The sequence below is a fragment of the Enhydra lutris genome, unplaced genomic scaffold, assembly GCF_002288905.1.
Source record: "Enhydra lutris kenyoni isolate GAN:26980312 unplaced genomic scaffold, ASM228890v2 scaffoldscaffold1, whole genome shotgun sequence".
NCBI classification, from domain to species: Eukaryota; Metazoa; Chordata; class Mammalia; order Carnivora; family Mustelidae; genus Enhydra; species Enhydra lutris.
The window spans coordinates 8,510,886-8,535,605 of record NW_019154085.1 but is presented as its reverse complement, the minus strand read 5'-3'; the positions used below and the strand labels follow the sequence as shown (position 1 = coordinate 8,535,605).

Genomic DNA, 24,720 nt, shown 5'->3' with positions numbered 1-24,720 from the left:
TCTCGTGCCCCTGTCCACCAGCCTCTCCCACGCTGCTCATAGCGTCCCATAGACCCGGCTCAAATCCCAGCTCCCACGCGCCGGCACATTTCCTTAGTCACCGAGTGGTGGTGCCGGTGAGGATCATCATGCCGGCTTCGTAAACCTGCCAGGGTTTCCCAGGATCCCGTCTGGAAAGCACGTGGCTCTGTGCGCACCGCAGGCGCTTCACAAATGACAGTTAACTGCTGCTGTCTAAAGCTCGATGCTGCCGTCGGAGCTTCCCATGTCTCTGCCCTACTAACTATCTGTTGGCAGTTCTCATTTCACGTTGTGCATGCTTCTCCGAGTCACCACAGTCCCCTCAGGCCTGCAGGGCTGCAGCGACTCTTGGCCAGGTCGCCCCCCGCAAAACCCCTCCTTTCCTTCCCACCCTGAATCCACCCAACACACGCCGAAAACCCCTGCTTTAAAAAAACACCATGTGTTTGTAACTGCCTCGCTCAGGATCCTCTAACGTCTTCCCACTGCTCACCGCACCATGCTCAAAGTCCTCAGCTGGGTTTTTTAAAATTCTTCACATAATTTGGCTCTAACCCTCTGAGGAAATTTCCCAGTGACTCCGCAGCACAACCCTGTGCTCCGGGTCAGTCTCCTCGGGGCCTTCCAGACAAGCCCGCGGTGCTTCTCCCAGCCCGCACTGCCCTGCCCCATATAAGATACAGATCCTCCTCTGTTTACAAGGCCTGGCTCCCATAAAGCCCTCTCCTTGTGGCCTTTTCCATCTTGATCTCTACTTATCCTCATTTGCCATTACTTTTCTGGAACACTGATCCCAAATGCAAAGACCGAGGGGGGCCAAGCCGTTGGTATCATTGAGTGGTTGTGGCACATGCTTCATTTAATGGAACAGCTGCCCGATGTGGCCCTAAGGAAAGTGCAGGCCAGCTGTTGCAAGAGTTCCCAAGTGATCTTCAAGAGAAAATCTGTTTTGTTTTTTACTTGAAATCTCCTAATTTTTAAATGTTGGAAGTTAATTTAAAATCTTTAAAAACAGTTGTATGCCAAGCAAAATAGGTCATCAGGGCTGGGTACAGCCCAAGTCTATATGGTTTTGTCCCCTGTGCTTTATAGTTTGTCCACCTCCTAGATTAGGACTTAATTATCTATCTGACTGTTTGATTTGTTTTATTTCTGTCTTCGCAACCAAAATATCCACTTCAGCAGTCCCACCTAACTCATTTTGAGCATTTTGACTCTGACACAGTGTTAGCAATGAACAGTAATCACTTAGCTGACTCATTGAAGAAATATTTAATGAGCTTATGTGGTATGTAATGCACAAGACTTCACAATTTATGTTTCCCAGTCCCATTCATTGTGTTGCAAAATATTTCATGGAAATGTGCAGTGTTTTTGTCATGGCTCTGTGTCTGATTCCCATATTTATCATCCATTTTTTGGTCCCAGTTTTTTGGTTAGTCCCCCTGTGGTACAAAGCTAGACTTTTCTGCAGAAAGAGGAACAAACTGTGTTACTTTTACACGTTATTAATGAAACCTACCGTTGGATGACATATGAAACACCTTTAGATTATCTGTGGATGATCCTAGCGCCTGGCACGTATTAAAAGTGAACAAATCGCACTGTTTATTCTTTGTGTGGCCAAGAAACATGTGAGTCTACAGTTATGCCTGAATTGTCTGTTTATGTCAAGATTATCCTACCCTACCATAGAAAATGTATGTGATTATAAGTCTGAAATAATTCTTATAGTGCATATCTAAGAATCATTTTGTACATTTTGTACATTTTCACAGGGCAAAGTCTGGAAACTCACTGTTGTTGGTTTATACACCACATACTTTCACATTGTAACTTCCCATCTAATTGCCGTGATATCATCTCAGCAGCGAGCAGAGGGAGATATTTCACCCTGAACAGTTACCATTAGACATGAGTAATTCTGTTTGACTCATATGACTTGGGACTGAAAAGGGAAACATATTTGACACACATGGGCACCATTGTAACTATGCAAACAGGATTGTTGTTCTCAACCAAAATGCCACACAGCAATATATTAAGGCTTCGGGTCAGCTCTGCTAGAACCTCCGACGTGGGGAGGTGAAAAGCGAAACCACTGAAGTAATTGTGTCCTTTCCCTTGTCGCCTGTGGCCTCAGCCCCCGACAGTATTTTGTCACGGTGATGTGACGAACATCGGGACATTGCACAGACCCAGACCTTCTCTTTTTGTGGTTTGCCGCAGGTACTCAGCGTGCCAATGCCCGCGCGCCAGCCCCTTATAAGCGAGACTTTGAAGCCAAACTAAGGAACTTTTACAGGAAGTTAGAGACGAAAGGATATGGACAAGGCCCAGGGAAATTAAAGTAAGTCCAAATACAGACCTCAGGACTGGGTGACGGTGAGGATTTGGGATGCAGTCGGGAACACAGAAAACGGATTGTAATTTGGGATCACAGCCTTTGTTTTAGCCGGCGTAATTATTGTGGCATGCGGCAATTACAGGCTCATCTATGACAGAGTTCTGCATTAAGCACCATTCAGCTTAAGGTTTTAAAACAAACACCACGTTCCCTGTAAAAATATAGGCAAAATAAAAAGCTAATTTGTTTCTCCTGAAAAGTGCCTCTCTGTTCACTTACAGTGTTATTTGTTAGATAAAAGGCTGGCACGGTGTCCTCTACGGCACATCACTGTCTCCTGACCTGACCTGAGGGTGGGAACACTGCTCAGCTCTGTTTTATTCTGTGGAATAAGCTTCACTTGTCCAAAGAAATATGTCATGACTATTGTTTCTGCCTTTCTTTACCCAACTTTAATGAGGAAATTTAAACATCATCATGTTATCTGGCCTAGAATTATTTTCATTCCCTACTTACCTATCCTTCTTTTATCCCCACCTCCACCCCTGCCTCATGTACCCACTAGAGATCCCTGTGCCCCTGAGAGAATTCAGGGGAGGAAGGGTCTCCACAGCCACGCTGCCATGATGCTGGGGGTCTGCAAAGAGGTCCAGGAGTGGTCCCACCGCTCCCCAGCTCACAGCCCCGCAGAGGGGCTGGCTCAAGTGTATTCTCAGGTCCCAGTTTCCTTACCCTTCAACACACTTCGACCTGCCCAAACACCCCACCTCTCCGAGCTTTGCCTTTCTCACCCTTCACTTAAGAAGGTCTGGAGGGGCGCCTGGGTGGCTCAGTCGGTTAAACGTCTGACTCTTCATTTCAGCTCAGGGCTTGGTCCTCAGGGTCATGAGTCCAAACCCCACACTGAGCTCCATGCCTAGCAGGGAGACTACTTAAAAACAAACAAAAAAGGAGATCAGAAGCTCAGCTTTCCCTGTGTCCAGCCTCCCTATCATTTCCCTTTCCGTGACTATTTGTACTGAAGGCAAATTTTATTCGCTTCAGGATGACTTTCATTATGATCATCACAAGTGGATTAATAGGCCACAAGTATCATTCATTTGTAGCTGTCACTTGGGGAATCTCAGATTCACTTAATTTAAAAATTAAATTAAGCACAGGCATAAACCTGACTGCTTTGGAGAACATGGGGAGGTTTGGTTTGTTGTTTTTTCTTTTTTTTCCCTTCTCCTGGTTCACACAGTCATCTCTGTGCATACTTAGTAATTGAATTCCTTGTCTAGGTGCATTCACACTTAAAACATGACCTCATCGGGTTGTCCTTCCTTAGTAAACAAAAGTTTTGTGTTTGTATTGTTTTAAAATCATCTTCCTTCTGGGATAAATTGATTTGACCATTCAGAAAGAGCTCGGGACTTGTTTTTATATGTTGTAGGTGGGGTGCTTTGCTTACCAACAATTCACTTAATGTAATTTTTGCTTCTACTGTTAAGAGTTCAAGACAAATACGCATTATTGCAGCCAGAAATGTATTAAGTCACTCCCCTTTCCCCCGGTTAACTATGGTAAATGAGAAGGGAATAAAAAAAAGTGCCCAGTTCTAGAAAGATAAGGATTAGGAAATAATCTGTTTTTCACATTGTCTTTTTATGGACAGGTTAATTATCAGAAGAGATCACTTACTGGAAGATGCTTTTAATCAGATCATGGGCTACTCCAGAAAAGACTTGCAGAGAAATAAGCTATACGTCACATTTGTCGGGGAGGAAGGGTGAGTAGAACAGAGAAGTGGCATGTGGAGCACGGGCTGGGCTGCGGAGGGCTGTGTCACCACATGGTCATGGTCGCTGTGGCTGCCTGAGACAGGAAACCATGCTGGCAGGAAATGCCATTCTCAGACACATAAACCTCTCAGCTTTTTTTCTTCTTTTCTTTGTTTCTTTTTTCTTTCCTTTTTTATTTTTTTTTAATGGCTTTCTCTGTTTTTTAAATCATTTGACAGAGAAATTATTTGGTAAATACTCAGAACTATAGATCATTTTTGAGAGCAGAAGTTTGGTTTAGTTTCTTCTCTCTACATCTCCTTCTTAAAGGGAAAAAGTGGGGCGTTGGGGGAAAAAACAAAAGTTGAATTCTAATGTCTGTGATGGTTTTGTCCGTGCTGGGTGTGAGTAGAACAGCCTTCACCTGTTAAATAAGCTCAGTTTTAGAATCAAATTAGAATCCTGCTCTGCTACCAGGAAGCTTCTACAGTAATTCCTGGGCCTCGGTTCTTATTTCTCTGTTGCCAGTTTTTCTCTTTTTTTGGCGGGGGACAGCAACACGCCTACCAAAATAACAACCTGCACTAGACCAGCATCTCTGGCCTTCTGCGAGTCTTCCATGAGTGTGCTCATGGAGATAAGGGTTCAGGAATGAAGGAGCGAAGAATCCTACACGCTTTTTACTGCATCCGAATATACACAGCCATTCTCATATAACACTCGAGAAGGTGACAGCTCTCCTCTTGTCCAGACCCCTCCTCCTTCCTCATTTCAGGTTTGAGTTTCGAGTCTCAGCACCTCCTTCGTAACCCAGCCATCACTAGAGCAATTTTAAAAAGTACCACATGATGGCCTGAACTCGGGTTGTCTTACTGACTCTTAATTTGGATCATTTTAAAGCTACCCTTCTCAGTCCTGCCTCGGAATAAAGTATATTAGATTATAGACTCTTAGGAGTAACATCCAACAAATCCAGCCGTCCAGCATATGGTTACTTTGAAGGCTCCCAAGTAAAAGTAATTTGCAGGTGCTAATGGAACTAGATGACAGTAAAATCAGGACTCAGATCTGGGCCTTTCATCCGGGACTCTTGGGCCAGCACTGGATAGAGGCAAAACCGTTGAACTCTGGTCTTTCAGAACTTTTTCCTACCCATGTGTCTTTTCACTATTCCAGCTGACTGATAACCCCTGCTCTCGTCACATATTATGTGTTCAGTCTCCCAGCTGTGACTAGCTTAAAGTAGAATGTTATATGGGAAAACAGTACTAGGTGACAGAATTGGACAGAAGCTTGCCTGAGACTTGTTTTGATTGGTGAAGGGCCGTAGTGGGCTTCTAGCTTATGCTACTTGGCCTAAGATGCAGGTGCACAACTGAAAATGAAGGCAGATGTTTTAAGCCTAGACATAGGTGTGCATGGAATTCCAAATATTTGCTTACATAACCCGTGTCATTGGATGAGAATACTTTTCCTCCCCCAGAGCTCCAGCTGCTCTCCTTCTTTTTTGGACCATAGTTTGTTGAGATCTTAGAGACGTAAGCAAGAGTCTTTGGAAGCCCTGGTACTTAAGTTTGAATAGAGCAGATGCTTATCATGCTCGATCATCCTAAAGTAGTCGCCCTGTGATCTGGACTGATGGCATCTGTTCCCAGGCTGAGTGTGGTTTGATAGCTCTGTCTGCTTGCCACCAATGTCCAGATGTTGCCTGTTTCCATCACCCGTCTCCTAGCTGTAACCCCAGAGGGAAAACAAGAGGGGGGCGCTTTGAATTGTGACCTCAGCCATCAAGAACAGCCATAATCAACCCCCTCTGCTTAAGGCCCTTTGAAGCTGGAGTAATAGGGTCAAGTAGTTTCTGGTCTCATGGCTTTATCATGTCGATATCGTACCTAGAGATTATTAGATTAGACTACACTTTGCTGCTAAGGCATTGAGAATACATAATGCTGTTTTGAAAGAATAAAATAGCATTCTTGCTGAAAAATGGAAACCTCAAAATAATATAAATTAAGAAGTTATTTTAGACTTTGCCACCTTCTCAAACACATTAATTCCATTGCATTAAAATTAAAGATAATGACATTTCTTTCTGGATTGTAATAAATATCCAAAGTGAAAATCTACTTGCATTTTTCCATGGAACTATAAATGTGGAGTTGGGAGTTTTCTGTCACTTTCCCTTCATTAATTTTAATGCTCACGAAATGTGTCCCTTTGTAAGTTCTTCATGTCTAGTCCTAGTAATGGGTATTTAAAATATATACACCCAGTGACTAGATCTTGGTTTGTAATATCATTCTTCAATAAAAGGAACTAGTACTCCTTGGGGAAATGACTGATTCTAGGATGGAACAGGAAATATATGAGATGGGGCTTGAAGTGTCTTGTAGTGTCAGAAAGTAAAGAAGTGCTCAAAATTTTCACAATGATGGGGCTATGTCAGAGGGACTCAAGAGCCAACGGAAAGATCTCCCAACTGTCTGAGCAAGAAAACGATTAAAGTAAGATTGGATTATAATTATAACCCAAAGTATAAAATAAATATCTGTACTAATATAAATATGTGATTAAATAAATAAATGAATAAATAAAGAGTAGACCAGTCTCCTGTGCAGAAGATTTCCAAACAAGTCAGCATAAATCCTCACTCCTTAATTGTGGGTTGCACATAATGGCTTTCTTCCAATAGTACAGTTTGGGAAGGGGGAAAAGAAGCAAGTCCAGAAGGGAGACACCTGACAAACTCTCCGCCGGGTGATCACGGTTGAAGTCAGCAGTGATACATCATGCTAGGGCATGGGCCCTTCCTATGATGTGATGAAAATGGCACTTGGCCTCTACAGTTTTTGTCCCCCAAACCCATAATAATAGTCTCTTCATGAGAAGAACAACAGGTAAATCCAAAGGAGGGACATCCTCTAAGATAGCTTACTCTGGTACACCTTCAAACTGTCCCGGTCGCCAAAAACAAGGAGAGTCTGAGAAACTGGCACAGCCAGAAGAAGCCTAAGGAAACAGGACAATTAAATGTAAATATGGTGTTTTGGATGAGATCCTGGTACAGAAAAGGAACATTAGGTATAAAATTTAAGGAAATCTAAATGAAGTATGCATTTTAGTTAATACCTTAGTGTCTGTTCATTAATTATAACTAATGTACTATATACGATGTAAGATGTTAATAAGAGGGAAACGGTATGACATATACAAGAATTCTCCATATTATCTTTGTAACTTTTCTGTAAATAAAAAACTATTCTAAAATGAAACATTTACTGAAAGAAAGGATATAGTCAGGATTTGGGGGTGATTTAGGAAATGTTTCCCCGAGCTTTTCTTATTTCCTTATTGGATAGTGAGTGGGTGCCACCAGAGTAATTTTGGGCACGTGTATACTTCCTTCTGCACTTGAGGTCAGTAGAGTTACATATATAGAGAAACAGTTAATTTTGTGAGAAGCCCAAATTCATAGGGGGGGTGGTGTATCTGTAGAGTTGTGTTTTGTGTTGCTGATGTCAAGTTTATTTTTCTCTATGGGGGAATAATACTTTGCAATTCTTATTGGTACTATCTCAGTGATTATATTCCCTACCTGTCATAATCAAGGTCTTTATTTACAATAGAGAAGTTAGGACATAAAGAGAAGGGGATTTATTTTTAAGAAAACTGCATCTGCCCGCACTCCAAGAAAGTATGGATTAGCAGATTCATAGAGACACTTCAGCTCTGCTTTTGGCTGTCTTGTTGCATAGATCTGAAACACACATAAAGATTGTTCTGAAATGGAAGAGCAGAATCAAGAGAAATATGGGAAAATTTATAGTCAGAAATTTACCAGATGACTTACAAATTCCATGGGAGGCAAAATTAATCTCAGAATAGGGGCTCCTGGGTGGCTCAGTTGGTTAAGCGACTGCCTTCGGCTCAGGTCATGATCCTGGAGTCCCGGGATTGAGTCCTGCATTGGGCTCCCAGCTCCAGAGGGAGTCTGCTTCTCCCTCTGACCTTCTACCCTCTCAGGCTCTCTTTCACTCTCTTTATTTCAAATAAATAAATAAATAAGGTCTTTTTAAAAAATCAATCTCAGATTATTGGTGAAAGATACATTCACTTTTTAGGATATACATAGAGTTGTAGAGCCTATTACTGGAAGTGTATTAGTTGATAAGTAATTATTATTTTTTGCTAAAATAGTGCTTCATGTTATGCTTGGCTTTTTACAAAAAGCAGACAGTTGCTAAGCAAACTACTGTGATTTAATGTGGTCAGAACTGGAGGTTTTGTTCTGGTCATTACATTTTCCACCCAAGTTAATTTGGTTCTCTGGCCTTGCAAAGTGGGAAGGATGGCAGGTCAGCAGTGGCAGAATGGCTGGAAACTGAGTCATCTTGACAAAATGTGGTGGGAAATTACATGCTGTGGTTGCCTCTCTCTGTTGGGCTTCTGTCTGCCTGGAAATTGCTTCTGTAGGAAGGAGGCCAGTAAAGCACTGCATGTTCTCCAGCATATTATTTTCTTCTAAATTAAAAGCTCTAGCAACTAAAGCTTATGTGGGATCAAGACTTAGCTAGGGGGACTGTTGTGTTCTGATAAGGTGTCTTGGGCCATTAACTTCTCCGTACCCCAAACAGTGAGGACATAATGGCCTGGATAAAGAAAGGATGTTTACACTGTGATTGCCTCGCCTCTTTGTTCCCTCCACGGCCAAATCTGTAAAAGGCACCTTTCTTTAAGAAAGAATGAGTTCATTATACGTAAGGTGCCATCTATTGGCATCAATCGTCTGTCTTGCAAAACCACACTTTGACTAGGGAGGGGAGGTGTGCCATCCCCTCCCCATCTGCTCTTAAACAGATGAGCTCCTTCTGGGATATTTCTCCTGAGACGCCAATCAAAGTCACGAGGAGGATGAGATCCGGAACGTTTGCCTGCATTTCTGCTATGAAATAACCAGCAGCTCTTACATATGACTGGTCTCATCCTTGCTAGAAGTTGTTTGGGGTCCTGAGTTTGACCATTTATTCCTCAAAAGTCTATAAAGCTGCAAGTGAAACTTTATGGTCCTGCTTGTTTTCTTCCAAAAAGAGACCTTTGCAGGCTAACCTCAGTAATCCAAACCTTGCCGAAGGGCGCTACCGTATCCAGACTTTGGCTTGACGTCAGCAGGTAACACTTTGTTTGTCATATTAATTGCTTGCAAAATCCCTTACTCACCCAGCAGGCCTCCTTAAGTGGCTCAGGAACTTGGCCTTGCTGCTCTGGATGTCTGACACTGAATCAGAAGATGAGTAGGTAGGCCTCGTGTGCCTGAACCAGCTATTAAGAAAGCAAAGTATTTTCTCTCTTCCAGAAAACTTGTAGGAAACGATGGTGTGACTTCCCAGCGCCTTCCTCTGCTTTCCTTCAGTAGTCGACTTACGTTGGAATACTTTGCTTTCAGTGGTTTTTGGTTGAAAATACAGAACAGGAGGCTACAACGATAAAATCATTTTAACAAGTATTGGATCCTGTGACTGCTTGGGTGCTGGCGGCCCAGCAACGGGATGGTCGCTTAAAATGCTTTATCAGCATTTCCTGGGCTCAGAACTCCACCGCCACCCTAAAGACATCTGTGCTTGTTCCAAAATGCCCTCAGATGCAGCTGTGGTGTGGCTACACACCCGTTGTCTGGAGTTTCTGTATTTCCGGGCCAAGCCTTTGGCTCTGGAACCAACCGAACTGGCCAAACAGGAATGTAGCATACGATCCCGTGATCTGAGTCATATTAACTATTTATGTGGAAGAGGTTCGTAAGACATGGTTACAGGGAGCACATGCACGAGGTGCCCTGCCAGGACATGCCTTCCTGAAGTGGGTGGACATATGTAATTTGTAACCCACGACCCGGTCTCAGATATGCACTCTAAGCTTTGGCTTATAATCAGATCAGACTTTAAAAACAGTCTTGGCTTTCCACTGGCTCTGTCAGTGCTGCTAGAGTTAAAAAAAAAAAAAAAAAAAAAAAAAAAAAAAAAGGCAGATAAAAATCTGAGCTGTTAGAGAAGATCCATTTTCCTCCTTGAGGAACTATTATTAACTTCATTCTCTCTTGGGGGGAAAAGGGGGTTTTATTTTTCAGTTTAAGACTTCAGGGAACGTTCATGTTATCTTCAGCAGAATCAGCTCTTACCATAAAGAACAAATCAGTGAGATCCATCTTTGTTGGTTTAACAACCGTATTATTAGACGATATGAGCCCTGGAAAGGACAAGAGCAGGCTTTCTAAGTGCAACTCACTGAGTGGATCCTGACACTGTGCACACTGAGTTGTCTTTCAGGGATTGGCATGACCTATTAGTGTCATTGAATCAGTACAGCCCCTGAAGGTGAGCTTGGGCAAAATTATTCTCTCTGCTAGATGTCAAATAACAATGTAAATTATGTTGATTTTCTTTAGAGAGCATCAGAGAGCTCCACTTACGGATTCAGCAACAGATACTGAGCCCCTGTGGTGTGTCAGGCTTAAGGACTTGGGATACAGGGGTGCTTGGGTGGCTCAGTCGGTTAAGCATCTGCCTTCAGCTAAGGTCTTGATCCTGGATCCTCTGCTCTGCGGAGAGCCTGCTTCTGCCACTCCCCCTGCCTGTACTTTCTCCCTCTCTCTTTCTATCTTTCAAGTAAATAAATAAAATCTTTAAAAAAAAAAAAAACAAAGTACTTGGGATACAGAAATGAGAAAGACACAGCCCCTGCCCTTAGTATGGTTACAGCCTAGATGTGCCAATAGGGGAGGCAGACGCCTAAACAGATTATTATAACACACTCTGTTAAGAGCAGTATTATGAAAACACTGAGAACTGAAGCTCAGAGAAAACCTGCTATTTCTAACCGAATGCCACAATTTTAAGCAGCTAAAGACTCATTTACTTATACCCGTTGTTCTTTATAAGAAAGCTGACTCCTAGAACTGCTCAGGTTTCAGCTGTCTGTGACCCTTATCTGAAAGCCCCTGCAGGCCAGGGACCACTGTGGGCCAGAGTTCCCTCACAGGCTCATACTTAGTAGTTGGACCATTCTTAAGGTTGCCTAGGATATCGTAGTCATTGTATTGCCTTGAAGGGGTCTTCACTGCGGAGGAGGGTTTATAGGCAGCCAGGTATTTTAATAAAGTAGCATTTTCCCTCCACTTTCTTCTATCCTGCTTTGGCAAACTTTTTCTGTGAAGGACCAGATAGGAAATATTTTAGACTTTGCAGGCCATCCATTTCCTGTTCTCTTCCTCAGTTGTGCCACTAGAGTAGGAGAGTTGCCACGGACAACATGTCAACAAATGGGCATGGCTGCATTTCAATAAAACTTTATTTACAAAGCCAGGGGATGGGCCACATTTGGCCCACAGGCCATAGTTTGCTGACCCCTGCTTCATAAGCAGCATTTTTATCAGTCTTGGTGACATTTAAAGTGTACTGACCAGTAGGCTGTAAGGAGTAATGAGCAGTAAACGTGGGGTCAGGAAACCTGTGTTAAGCCCTAGAGTCTCCCTGGCAGTTTTCCTTTGATCCAAGTCTGTGATTTCCTTCAGCCTCAGTCTTCAATAAGATGAGGTGATGGACAAAATGACTTCCAAGGTGCCTTTAACTGGCATTCTCTATTTCTGGAAAGACAGGAGTCTGCTGATGAAATTCACCATTAATAGGAAATTTAGAGAGATGTTTTGCATCCACAGGAATCTGGGTAGACTGGAACATGGATAATGTTTCACAAAGTGAAATTCAGTAGAAAGAATTATAGTCTAGTACTTAGGTTCGGAGAAGATACAGACCTGCAGACAGGACAAGAGTGCTTGGGGTGAAGTGGCACAGGTGAGAGGTTTGGGCTGATGACTGGCTCGTTGTGAGACGACAAAGTGGCTGCCCCAAAAGGCAAGGTAGCTTTAAGCTGCCTTAGCAGAGAAGCGTGCCCAGCAAGAGAAGGTAAGGGCTCCTCCTCAGCTCCGTGCTGACAAGACTGAACCTAGTGTTGTGATCAGTATTAGACACCGCCCTTGAGATCAGACTTTCACACCCTGGAGAGTGTCCCATATCAAAATGGCTAAACTTTGAGTTCCTATAGAAAATGACTTTTCAAAAAAATTTTCTGTCTTTACATCTCGGTTAGTACTCAGACTATAGTAGGCACTCAAATATTTGTGGAAAGAATGCCTCTAAGTATGTGAAGAACGTTCAAGTGGAAGAATCATTCTACTTGATCTTGGTGGCGTCAGTGGCCCGAAGTAGGACTGTGGGAGGAAGCCACAGGCGACTGCCTTGGTCTTGGCATGTGAAGGGGCAGCCGGCATCCTTGTGCTCGGGAAGCAGCCTCCGTGCAGCTTCAGGAGTCCGCAGGGTAATCTTGGCATCGTCTCTCCAAGCCGGTGGTCACCTGGTAGCTGCGTTACACTCAGCTGCCTCAAGACAGCACTTCTGTCATGTCACCCGAAGGCCTCTTTGGTCCTGAGAGCGTGCTGTGTGTGCATTTTTCTGCACACATAGGTTTCCTGTCTACACTCATATTTCCCACAGTGTGGTGAGCACTGGAGATGTGTGAGATGATTTGAGCTATTACGCAAACTGACATTTTAAAATATTTACATGTTTCTTTCAATGCGTATTAGAAAAAAATAGAGCCAGCACCTCATAATTTCATAGACAGTATGTAAGTGCAGGCTACGTTGGAAAAGCAAGTAAATTTAAAGTTGATTTACTGAAAAGTATTAAGTACATAGCAGTACCTATATATTCCGATATGGCAAAAGTTGAGGAAGTAGAATGTGAATAGTGGAAGTATGCTCTAAGTAAATTTTTTTTTTTTTAGTTTGACAGAGAGAGAGAGATCACCAGTAGGCAGAGAGGCAGGCAGAGAGAGAGGGGGCAGCAGGCTCCCTGCTGAGCAGAGAGCCCGATGCGGGCCTGGATCCTAAGACCCTGAGATCATGACCCGAGCCAAAGGCAAAGGCTTTAACCCACTGAGCCACCCAGGCTCCCCTCTAAGTAAATTTTATTAAACTCTCAACTAAGACCTATAAAAGCCATTTTATTTTTCTTACTAGTATCCCATCTCTTTCTTCACCTCTAATAAGGCAATTTTTCTCTATTACACAGTCCCTTCACTGGACAAGACTCAGATGATTTTTCTTTCTTTTTCATTAAAAAAAAATATGCAGTAATGCCCCTAGAGAAAATTCCATAAGAGAAAAAAAATACAGTGAACAAAAGAAGTCTTACAAAATCCCACCACCCAGCTTCCCATTGCTTTTGCCCCCCTCCGGCGTTCCCTCCTGTCCTTGCACACTTGTGGCAGCTTGTCATCATGGGATAGACGTACTTTGTATTTTTCACTTTAAATGTAGCGTATCAAATCGCTTTATTGCAAACTCCTCTTTGCCGCATGTTTCCTCTCAGCATTGTTGACCACTTGTCATTCCTCAAAGCTAACACAACCGTTTCTCATACTTCACTTTGACCCTGATGTCCTTGTGAGTTTAATGGAATTTACACTGTGGTTCAGGTGCTAGAGTTTCAGCCTCTTCTCCAAATACCTTCCTTTAGGAAGTTTTAGACACCCTCATTTTACTTGTCTATAATTTTCCTTGGTGTTTTATAATTTAAAGTTTTTGCTTGAACCCTATCATTCTTTTTTTTTTTTTTTTTTTTTTTATTTTTTTTTTTTGCCCCTTTTTTTTTTTTTTTTTTTTTTTTTTTTTGCCTCTGATCTTCCTAGGGGGTCTTGTATCTGTACTATTCTCTTACCAATTCACAAATGTCTCTTTCTTCCCCCATTTCAGAATGTTTCAGAAGTCCATAAGTACTCCATGTCCCATGGATGTAGGTAGCTGATACTCTCTGTATTTAAAGGAATATTTTAAATAAATAAAGTATTCCTAATGTACTCCTATCTCCATTACCTCGTTCCAGACATTGAAAATATGTACCTTTTTTATATGTATATACATATAAGCAAATGAGTGTCGTATTGTCTGTTCATTATCTGTGTGTAGCTTTAGTTTTTGGGTATGCTTCACGGAAATGTCCATTTCACTATTCTAGGTCAAGACATGGATGAGACATGATAATTCACTTTATTCTGGATAGTCCAGATATGTGGGCAATTAGAGTTGTAATGAGTGTTCTATAGAAAGTGAGCTCTGGGGGTCCCTGGATGGCTCAGTTGGTTAAGTGTCCAACTCTTTGATTTCAACTCAGGTCATGATCTCAGATCAAACCCTGCTGCGCGGTCTGTCTCAGTGGGAAGTCAGCTTGAGAATCTCTCTCTTCCTCTACTTCTGTTCCTCCCTCGGCTCCTGTACTCTCTTTCTCTCAAATAAATAAATAAATCTTAAAAAAAAAAAGTTAACACTGAAAAAAATAAAGTTTAAATATCAAAAAAAAAGTTGAGCTCTGTAGAAAATGTGCCCAATATATAGAAAAAAAAATAATAACTATTTATTCTTTTTGTGGATTTTTTTAAAGGCTGGATTACAGTGGACCCTCCAGAGAATTTTTCTTCCTCGTATCCAGAGAACTCTTTAACCCATATTATGGCTTATTTGAATATTCAGCCAATGACACATACACAGTACAAATAAGTCCCATGTCTGCTTTCGTAGACAATCACCATGAATGGTAAGTATTTTTTTCCCCAACACTTTCCTTCAGTTGCTTTCTGTGATATTAGTTTTTATTGGAACCCACAATTCTTTTAACACTTTCCTCCTTGGAGAAAAACCTATTTTCAGTTTCATTTGACACTTACTTTTGTTGTCAAATTTAAAAGGCATTCTCCAAGCTAGGATAGGTTATATTCCAAAAGACCAATTTCAGGTGAACTGGGTAGAATTCAGAAGATTTTCCCCCTTGGAAGGGAGTTCCGGATGATGTTAGGTTCCTGGCAAAATCCCTAGATTCCTCTCTACACTCTTGGGCATCTCTGAATTCTGAGGTAGGGTGGGAGAAGGTCCTGTCCCAGAGGTCAGACAGCTTCTGGAGCACCCTTAAGGAAGTGGCCAACCCTGGGGGTGGGGCAGAGCAGCTGGGACACTGGCTGAGGATGGTGATGTATTCCAGTAGGAGGGAGTGGTGGGTGGAGTGCCCTGGAGGAACTGATGGTAGAAGAGAACCCTGGCAGAAGGACATGGTGTGGAGTCACAGCAGTGACTTACCCTGTTAGCCACTGAAGTTTGTAGCCAGGCATTGCCGCTTTCCTAATTTTTCACACAAAATCATCCAGGAAAACTGGTATAGGATTCCCCTCTGAAGATTGTTTATTCTAAAAATCCCAAATTGTACTCTTTCCAAACATCCTTACATCTTTTTTAGTCCCTGCATTTATACACATTAAATACCTTTATAACCCCTCTTTGCTGGCTCCTGCTTGGTTCCACGGGGAGTAACAACAAAAAGAGCGTAAGCAGGACTTATGGGAGAAGCTTCTTTGGGCCATGAAGGTTAACATCGGTGGGCGGAAGGCGTTGACGTGTAGGACTTAGTCTTCGGAATAACCCCACGCAGCTGCAGTCTGCAGTCCCCTTAACTGAGTCTGTTGCAGTTGTGCTAAGTTAGGTGGACAAAGAGAAAAACAAAGCTTCTGGATATTAATCTTAAACTGGCTACCTAATTCTAAAATTACAAATGGACTGTATGAACCTCAACATGGATTTACACTTTTGGAAGACATTTGGACTTTCCTGAGGTAGAAAGCGCAGTACTTCTGAAAGAGAAAATAAGGGGACCTCTCAGCAAATCCAGTCATGACCAATATATTTAGTAAAGTTTCCAAAATGATTCAGAGTAGAATTGAGCTTTCAAATTTTAGAGAACCGAATGGCCCATGAGGAAACTCCCCCAGATGTTCACAAGCATAATTCTTGGATGGTGACAATTATCAGCAGGGGTTTGCGAGAGAATAGAGATAGGAACCCTCTCACTCTGAGATGGGGCTTTTCCTCAAAAGGGGATTGCTAGTGGGTTTGTGTTAGGGAAATCCTGCTGATACTCATGCAAACAAGCTAGAAGGAGACATTTCCCTCCACCACACACACACCACTGGTTTCATTCTGTCATCTCTTAAAAGTGGCTTGGGGAAATTTCACAGGCCTGCTCTCGGGGAATCCATGGTGTCCGTGTGGGGTGCTCTATGGTGGATATTGTTGGCATGAGACGGAGATCGAGCAGTATCTCTCTAAATATCAGAGTAAAACAGATTTTTTTCAAGTAGATGTGAATATTGGCCCAAGGGAGACCCAGGTTGCAACGCACTTGAACTCTCAGGGACCTCGTGTAAGCAGACAATCTTAGACAAACTTTCAATGGTTAGAGCTAGACCACATTCTGGAAGGTCGGACCACCTAGAAGCTGCTCCCTGACGTGCAAACTGCCCTGTGCTCTTCCTTCACAGGTTCCGCTTCAGCGGGAGGATTCTTGGTCTCGCACTTATACATCAGTATTTGTTGGACGCCTTCTTCACTAGGCCCTTTTATAAAGCTCTTCTCAGAATGTAAGAGAATTTTGATTGCTTGTGTAATTAGCATGTAAGAATGCAGTATTTCTTTCATTAAAATGAAATATTTTATTTTTTTCTTTTATGGGCTTGTCATTTATGTGCTTAGATTTCTGAAACTAATGCAATTTCAAATATGGTTACTGTGTTTTTCCTGATCTTCTCCTTCTGTCTTGCCCCTAAAGTGTTGGTTTTGCTTTATTCCGGAAAGTTTATTCTCATTTGTTACAACACATGTTTCTTCAAAACAACTGTACTTCAAATACAGTACTGGAATTCCTGTGGTATTAATGCTGATTATTAATAGAATAGTTGTGGGTTAGTCTCAGTGACTCACAAACCCCTATCCTTTATGAGAAGCATTTTATATTTTGCTTTATGCAGACTTCAACTGCTAAGTTTTCATTCTCCTTTGTTTTGTTTTTGTCTTATTTTTTTGTTTGTTTGTTTGTTAGAGGTGGGCTGTCCCATATTTTTCCTGAGACCTCCCTATATGCAGGACAGTAATTTAGTATGGCAGATGAAAATCTAGCATATCCAGAACCTTTTCTTCATCGTTACCACAACGAAAGATTGCAATTATTGTAAAATGTAGAGCAAACATTTCCGTCCTATAATCAGTAGTCATTTACAAGGCTGAACAGGAGAAGGCAACTGTCTAATAGCGGAGTAGTAGCTCAAACTTGCAGTGAGGAAGCACAGAATGACTGCTGGGTTCAGGCCAACTAGTTCCCTGACCAAGGTCATGTACCTGCTTCGGTAAAATGGAAGCCTAGACTTCAAATGAAAACAAAGTATTTCTAATGGGTTCTTAAGAGGGTCAGTAGGAAGACTTTTTGCTTTCCTCCCTTTTGGCATCTGGGCAGATGAAACCCTGGGCAACTGGGCACTGTCCTTCTGCCTCTCTGGTTCCCCCCATCCCATTTTGCCTCTTTCCATGTCACTGCCTTCTCTCATCTTCTCATATATGTTTCCTGAAAGAGTAGTCTGTGTGATGTGCCCTCAACACACTTTGGCCTGGCTTCTTTCCCACCAGTAACCTATAGAAGCTTTTTAAATTTTTTTTTTAAAGATTTTATTTTTATTTATTTGACACAAAGAGAGAGCACAAGCTGGGGGAGCAGCAGGCAGAGGGAGAGGGGGAAGTAGACTCCCTACTGAGCAAGGAGCCCGATGTGGGATGCGGGGTTCAATCCCAGGATCCTGGGGTCATGACCTGAGCCAAAGGCTGTTGCTAACCAACTGAGCCACCCAGGTGCCCCCCGTAGAAGCTTCTGAAGAATGTCTTTCAGTCTCTATCTTACTGGACCACTCTGCTGCTTCTGCTGTTGTTGAACACCCCCCACCCCAACCCCATACACTTACTCTGAGTCTTTCCTCCACTGGTGTCCCTGAAAATGTGCCTTCTCCTCTGGGCCTCATCACAGTTCACGGTGCCAGTATTCTCAGGTGACTGGTTGGAAATCAGGAGTCACCCTCAGACAGAGGTGGCAAGTACGCAGCACCTACTCTACTCTTCCCTACCTCCCACTCCATTGCTTTGGTGTAGTCCACAAATGGTTTATGGTCCTTTTTCCCACTGAACTCGTTGTGGCCTCAGGGAGTTCTTCAATTTACAGCCCTCAAGACTCGCAATTAATCAGAGTTGGCTTGCAACATGAGTTCATTCGCCACCCCTATTTTGATATCCTTCTTTATGCTCCCCAGTAAAACCATTTACTAATGCCCACGTTTACCTCCTAAGTAAGTCTTAAAAGCATCTTCTCCTGTCTACCCTTAATAGCTGTGCCCGAAATATAAAACTCTTGTTTTATTTTACCCAGATTACCATACTGGTCTACTAATTGTCTCCACCATCTAATAACCACTCTACTAACATATTAAGTAATTCTCTGTACTGTGACTTCCAGATAGAACAATTCAGAATCACATCTCACATCTGATCATGTCATTTCCTGTCCTAAAACCTGTTGGTAATTCTGAAGCACCAAGATCCTTAAAATGATATTCAAAGCCTGGTCCCAGCAACCTTCCCAGCCTTCTCCGGACATTCTGTCTTGTGGTTAACACTTGGGTCCTCCCAGTACGCTTGAGTGTTCTCCATACTCCATGCCCTCGTGCTTGGTTTGTGTTTGTCTCTCCTTCTCCCTCTTTCTGTTTCCCCTTCTTCCTCCACTCCCTTTCACCTCTCTGGCTTTTAAAGAGCCTACAAATTTTGATGTGGGTATTATCTACCCCAGAAGGGTTTTCCTGAATCTCCAGTTGAAGTAAATGTTCTGCATTCTTGCTGTGAGAGCTCCCTGTAGCTACCTTATCTGGGTTTTTTTAAGTGGAGTGTAACATACATGTAAAAATACACACATTATAAGTGTCACCCACCCTCGGCAATCACCATCACCTTATATTGATTTACCTTCTTGTCCGCCTGTCTCTCTAATTGGACCATGAGCTCCTTGAAGGCAGTAGCTGTCAAGTAGCTGTTATGATGTCTGGCACGTCCTTGATGCCTAATAAATGTTTAGGTGGAACCAAGCAAAATGGTCTTTGAAATTAGGCTGATGGGAGGAAATTTCAAAACAAAGCAAAAAAGCAAAGCAAAACAAAGCCGATCAATTGTTACCACTTTAAAATAAGGCCATAAAATAATAATTCCACCTCTCTCCGTGTAGAAAAAAGAGAAGTATTGAAAACCATTATAATTGTAGAGAGATTCTGTGGCTTGCTGTTTTCAGAAACACAGAAAGAATAAGGACCATAGAGAAAAAGGGGACTCATGTGAATGTGGATCACAGAATCTAGTCCTTGAGAAAAAAATACAAAAAATTTCGGATTCGGAGAACAATGTTTTAAGGTAGGATAACATAGCCAGACGAATCTGGGACTCAAGTTGTCAGCCAGAGTTCTAGTTCCTGCTCTGGCGTGAATCATGGATGACTGGGCAAATGGCAGACACTCTTTGCACCCCAGTGCTGTGTCTGTAAAAGAAAGGATAGGCTGGTTGATTTAAGGCATTTTATATATCCAGATGTTTAAATCTTATACCAGATTTCTGAATTATTTAGCTAGTCTGGTTACTGAATTTGACTAAGAACGTTGCAGGAATCACCATTCATTTAGTTGATCTTGTTCTTGCCTTTAATCCTTGGTATCTCTCCTTGTGTCTTTGGCATTTGGCTGATAGTCATACCTACATATTTGTTTCTGTCTGTCTGTCATCTTAGTCTGTGTGACCTGAGTGATCTAGAATACCTTGACGAGGAGTTCCACCAGAGCCTGCAGTGGATGAAGGACAATGACATCCATGACATCCTGGACCTCACGTTCACTGTGAATGAAGAAGTTTTCGGGCAGGTCTGTGACTCACTGGTGACTAAGTGTGATAATCAAAGACTGTTGGTTGGTGAAGAATTAATTCAGTGGCTAAGATCATGCACTTACTTATTTGTGGCTTGTTGGGTGGTTTCAACCCAGGTCTGTGTACAGTTACAATAATTTTGGTTACAAAAATTATTTTAATGCCAGCTACAGATGAAGGTGTTCTGATTTACAGATTGTGGTAACTGTGTGTTATAAGCTATATAACTATTTGTGTGTTATAAGCAATCTTTTATTTCCAACTAAAATATCCAGATAAGATATTGGAATGGTCTTGTATAAAACATAGCTTCTAAAAGTCCATGCTACCCCAGAGTTGAATATTCAGTTATTTAATTGACACTTGTACTTAACTCTCACTCATATTTAAGAATGGAAATTGGTTGTTTTGAAGCTGAGGGAAGGTAAATAATGTTTTGGTGAAGGTTTGAAATCATATTGGTTTTTTCCCAAAGTTGGTGGAAGGGTTGGTTTTAAAAGATCTCTTTCAGAAATTGTACACTGGTTCATAGGTAATATTCTTATTTAGACATCAGTATTTGGCTGGTCTTCTAAATTTCGTGTTGGAAAAGAAGTTCTCAATGTAACATTCACTTGAATGTAATTCTGCTTCATTAAAGTAAATCTTTACTTAAATATTGGCTTTCTATATGTAGTTGATTCTGAACCCTAACGGAACTTGTGAAAATATGTTTTTGCCAAACATTCAAATAGCAGTGGGCCAGAATCTGGAGCCAACTGATTTTCATTTAAAAGCCTTACTTGTTTAGTCAGGGTTTAAAACTTAACCTTCAGTACTTACAGTACATCGATTTTTAACTACTGAGGCTTTCAGACATCAGCTCAATGCCGAGTTTGTCCACAGTGCCTGGGCTCTGTGTGGCTCCATGAGGCACCTCCCCAGCACCCCCTCACCCCCTACCCCCCGGCTGCTTGTGGTATGTGCCGGGCCAGGGCCAGGACAGGTAGCTGGCTGGCTGATTTCCACTCACTGGGAGCAGTGTTCTTATCACATCAAGAATGTTGCTTTATGTTCAGCCCTTTTTTTTTTTTTTTAATTTCAGATAACCGAACGAGAATTAAAACCAGGGGGTGCCAACATCCCAGTCACAGAGAAGAACAAGAAGGAGTACATCGAGAGGATGGTGAAGTGGCGGATTGAGAGGGGCGTCGTGCAGCAGACGGAGAGCCTAGTGCGCGGCTTCTATGAGGTGAAGCTAGCAGGGGCGGGCTTGTGCGGGGCTTGTGCGGGACTTGTGCGGGGCTTGTGCGGGCTTGTGCGGGGGGCTCTGGGGTACCGCAGTCCGTCCGACTGTGCTCTCTGTGCAGTATTTCCCTTCTTCTTTTGGTGGATTTACTGCTGCTCTTTCGATTTAAAAACTCCAGTATATTTTTAATATGTTTCAAGAAGACGAAAAAGCCTTAATGCCCTGTTAGAAGAGCTCACTGAATTAAAATGATCTGAAATCAGGTAGCATTTCGTGATTTAATGACCACTAACAGCATTTAAGTCGTAGGTCTTACTCATGCTTAGAGGTGGGTAATCACATATCTGTGTGATATGTGAAACGATGGTATCTAGGGTTCAGATGAGTTGTTACAAATACTCCATGTGACTTCCTGCGGAGGAGCACTAGACTTTTTTTCAAGGAGAAAAACAAACCGGTCAGTTTTATAAAATCAAGATTCTGTTCAGGAAAAGATCATCCATCTTGTACTAAAAATACCTTGTATTTGTTGAGAGCTTTACAGTTTTCAAAGTGCCTACACAGAGTGCTTCCAGAACATTCCTCAACCTCCTTGTGTGTTCCTTTTCTGATGAGGCTTAATGATAGCTGAGATTTCTCCTGATTCATAAGCCGTGCCCTGCATTCTTTTTATTCCACAGGTGGTGGATGCCAGGCTGGTGTCTGTTTTCGATGCAAGAGAACTGGAACTGGTCATCGCAGGCACAGCCGAAATCGACCTGAGTGACTGGAGAAACAACACGGAATACAGAGGAGGTGAGATGTGGTTTAGAGATGGCTGGACTTTTAGTTTCACACTAAGGGGAAACAAATGGTTAGCGCACCAGTCTCAGAATCCAGGACAGGCAGAGTACTTTGTACTCTAATCATAGGTCTGCTGCAGTCTCCTCTGAGACCTTGGGCAAGGTACATTCTCTTCTGTTCCTAGTTACCTCATCTGTCAAGTGGAGGAAGGACTGTTTACACCTCATCTAAGGATGTCATAACTCCTAATTGTTGGTGAAGAAATGTGACCATAGGAACACTAATTAATTGTTTTATGGTGTTGTGAGGGAAGCCCTGAGGAGCTCACGTCCAGCTGGTCAAACTCCACCTCTATACCTTCCTTCAAAACCTTGAAGTCACACACCCTCTGGGCCTCCTAACGAGCAAACACAGATTTTCTACATTTCACTAAACTACTTCCAATTATAATTCACAGTTGAAACACATAAATGGAATAAGACATGGTTCTCAAAATTCAAGATGTTTATTGAAAAGGCCTTTCTAAATTCAAGCATTAAGTTCAACTGAAAAGGAAGCTACTATTAGATTGTTTAAAACATTTATATGACAGTTCACCACATGGGAAGCTTTACAAGTGGTATTTCTGTACATCACTATAAATTTTCAATTAGTAATTGCGCTTGAAGCCATTCGATTTGATGCTGAGTCAGGACACTTTGAAAGGGACCTGATGACGATCCAGAGTTTAAGTTTTTATTCCATAACTTTAAGCAAAGAAAGAACACATTTTCTGAAATTTATTGCAGGGTGACAGTTTTCAGAAAGTCATGAAAAGAGCAATTGCTTTTGTTTTGATTTTGGTTTTTGGTTTTTAACTCAGCTCAGAAAGTAAAAGGTTAGCAGTAGTTCTGAATTTGGGAGTGAAAAATACAAACTTTAAGTCTCTGAATTAATCACTCAGCAGAAGAGACTGAAAGCTGAACATATCTCCAGTTATCAGTACATGGAAACAGATTTTAAAACACTTTTTCAAGTGTGGAGTAGAATAAAAATACCTTAACATTTGCTAAATTGCTTTTGTTCTTGCCTTGGCCCCTCCAGCTCATTGCCTGCCATGGGCTGGCCTTGCTTGCCCATTCTCTCCGAAAGGCCGTATTAAACTGAGTCTCTCTTGCTGCTGTTTTTGACACGGGTTGCTGCAATGTGTCTCTTCCAGCCGGCCCATGTGTAATCCCTGTGCGGCCTTGGTCATTATAACTTTGTTAACCAGATCTTTTTATGAACGAGAACACAGTTCCTCCAGCACGCTGTCAGACTTGCAGCTTACCATAAATCTCATTAGCTCTTCCCCACCAGGAAATTCCAATAGCAATGCTGTTAGTCCAATCAGCCATGTTTGCATTTATATGCTGTAAGCCTTTATTTGCTGTATGTGTCTAATCAAGTCCCTGTTTCCATGGTTATTGTAAATCTTGCCAAATGACATCCTTGGGAAGACCGTGCTCCGGTGGGAGGCAGGGGAACGGCTGAGACACCCAGCGGTTTGCTAACCCAGCTCGTTGGCACTGAATGAGGAGGCAGCCCGCTGCCACTTGCCGTGTGTTCACAAAGCAGCTGTTCATAGAGAATATGAAGAGACATTTCTGTCCTCCTCCTCCAAAAGGTTTGGCGCAGACAGCAAAGGAGAAGCAAAAAGGGGCCAATTCATAAGGTCAGAAAAGCTATAAGGAGCCAATGTACTTAAAGATGAGAAAACTATTTGCTTAGCACCAACGAGCTCATCTCTGCCAAATGCATGGGAAGCCTGTAAATCTCCGCGTCCAACAGAAGGACGTTTACCCTTCACCTGGATCCCTTTCTTGGCCAGAGGGCACTCAGCATCACTGATCAAATGATAAACAGGAAGGCAAAATCCCCCCCAAACTCTACAGCCGCTGAAACACGCGAGCAAAAATTCAAATTAAAATCACTTTTTACTTACCTTTGCTTTGGATTTATTTCTGCTGATTTAGAATTAGAGTGGCTGCGCCACCAGTGTCAGTTAACCGGTTTGGATCACGAATTGTTCCTTAATCCTTGTCGGTCCTCTCTCGGAACTTAAATTTCCTTCACTGAAAGATTTTGGAATCTTCAATATTGCCTTAATCCACCCTGGGGATGATACTTTTGACATTTTATTAAATTCTACTAAAATACGGGATAAAAATAACATTTAGATTAAGGATTATATGGGATTTATTAGTTGAAGAAATTAAAGTAATAAAATTACTTTTTCCTTTTCATTAGTAAAAAGTGATTTGATTTAAAAATCTGAACATTGTATGTAATTTTAAAATAGTTTGCAATTACATATTTGTATAATTATTTGATGACTGTATCTCTCCTTTACCAGCCCTGTAATCTGTTTTCTTTGCCTCTGTTACCTCCAAGCTTACTATAGTGCTTGTTGTAGTGATACTTGAAAATTTCTTAAATGAATGACCAAGAGTTAAGCATTTCCAGTAACAGCAGTCATCTTTTTCAGAAATGATATGGTTAAAATAACAACTTTGTTGTTCTTCTTTCCATTTGTTTTATTTACTGACCACTAAATGGAAACAGAGACCTCCTACGTTCATTTAGTGTTGTTTTTGTTTGACTTTTGACACTCATGTGATCATATTTACAATGTTATTCCTTAGTCTTAAACGATAAACAACCTTTAAAGAATCCAAGATGATGATTT

General features: G+C 42.0%; 1 protein-coding gene across 1 annotated transcript in view; it reads left to right on the top strand.

Annotated features, from left to right (window-relative positions):
• LOC111145297 (HECT, C2 and WW domain containing E3 ubiquitin protein ligase 2) overlaps window positions 1–24,720 on the top strand; it is a 222,453-nt gene that overhangs the window by 180,541 nt on the left and 17,192 nt on the right. Inside the window, exons 19-25 of the mRNA XM_022500135.1 lie at window positions 2,251–2,371; window positions 4,026–4,139; window positions 14,622–14,774; window positions 16,546–16,644; window positions 19,869–19,998; window positions 21,087–21,233; window positions 21,911–22,025. Coding sequence (XP_022355843.1) covers window positions 2,251–2,371; window positions 4,026–4,139; window positions 14,622–14,774; window positions 16,546–16,644; window positions 19,869–19,998; window positions 21,087–21,233; window positions 21,911–22,025 — 879 coding nt within the window. The remainder of the gene's footprint in view (window positions 1–2,250; window positions 2,372–4,025; window positions 4,140–14,621; window positions 14,775–16,545; window positions 16,645–19,868; window positions 19,999–21,086; window positions 21,234–21,910; window positions 22,026–24,720) is intronic.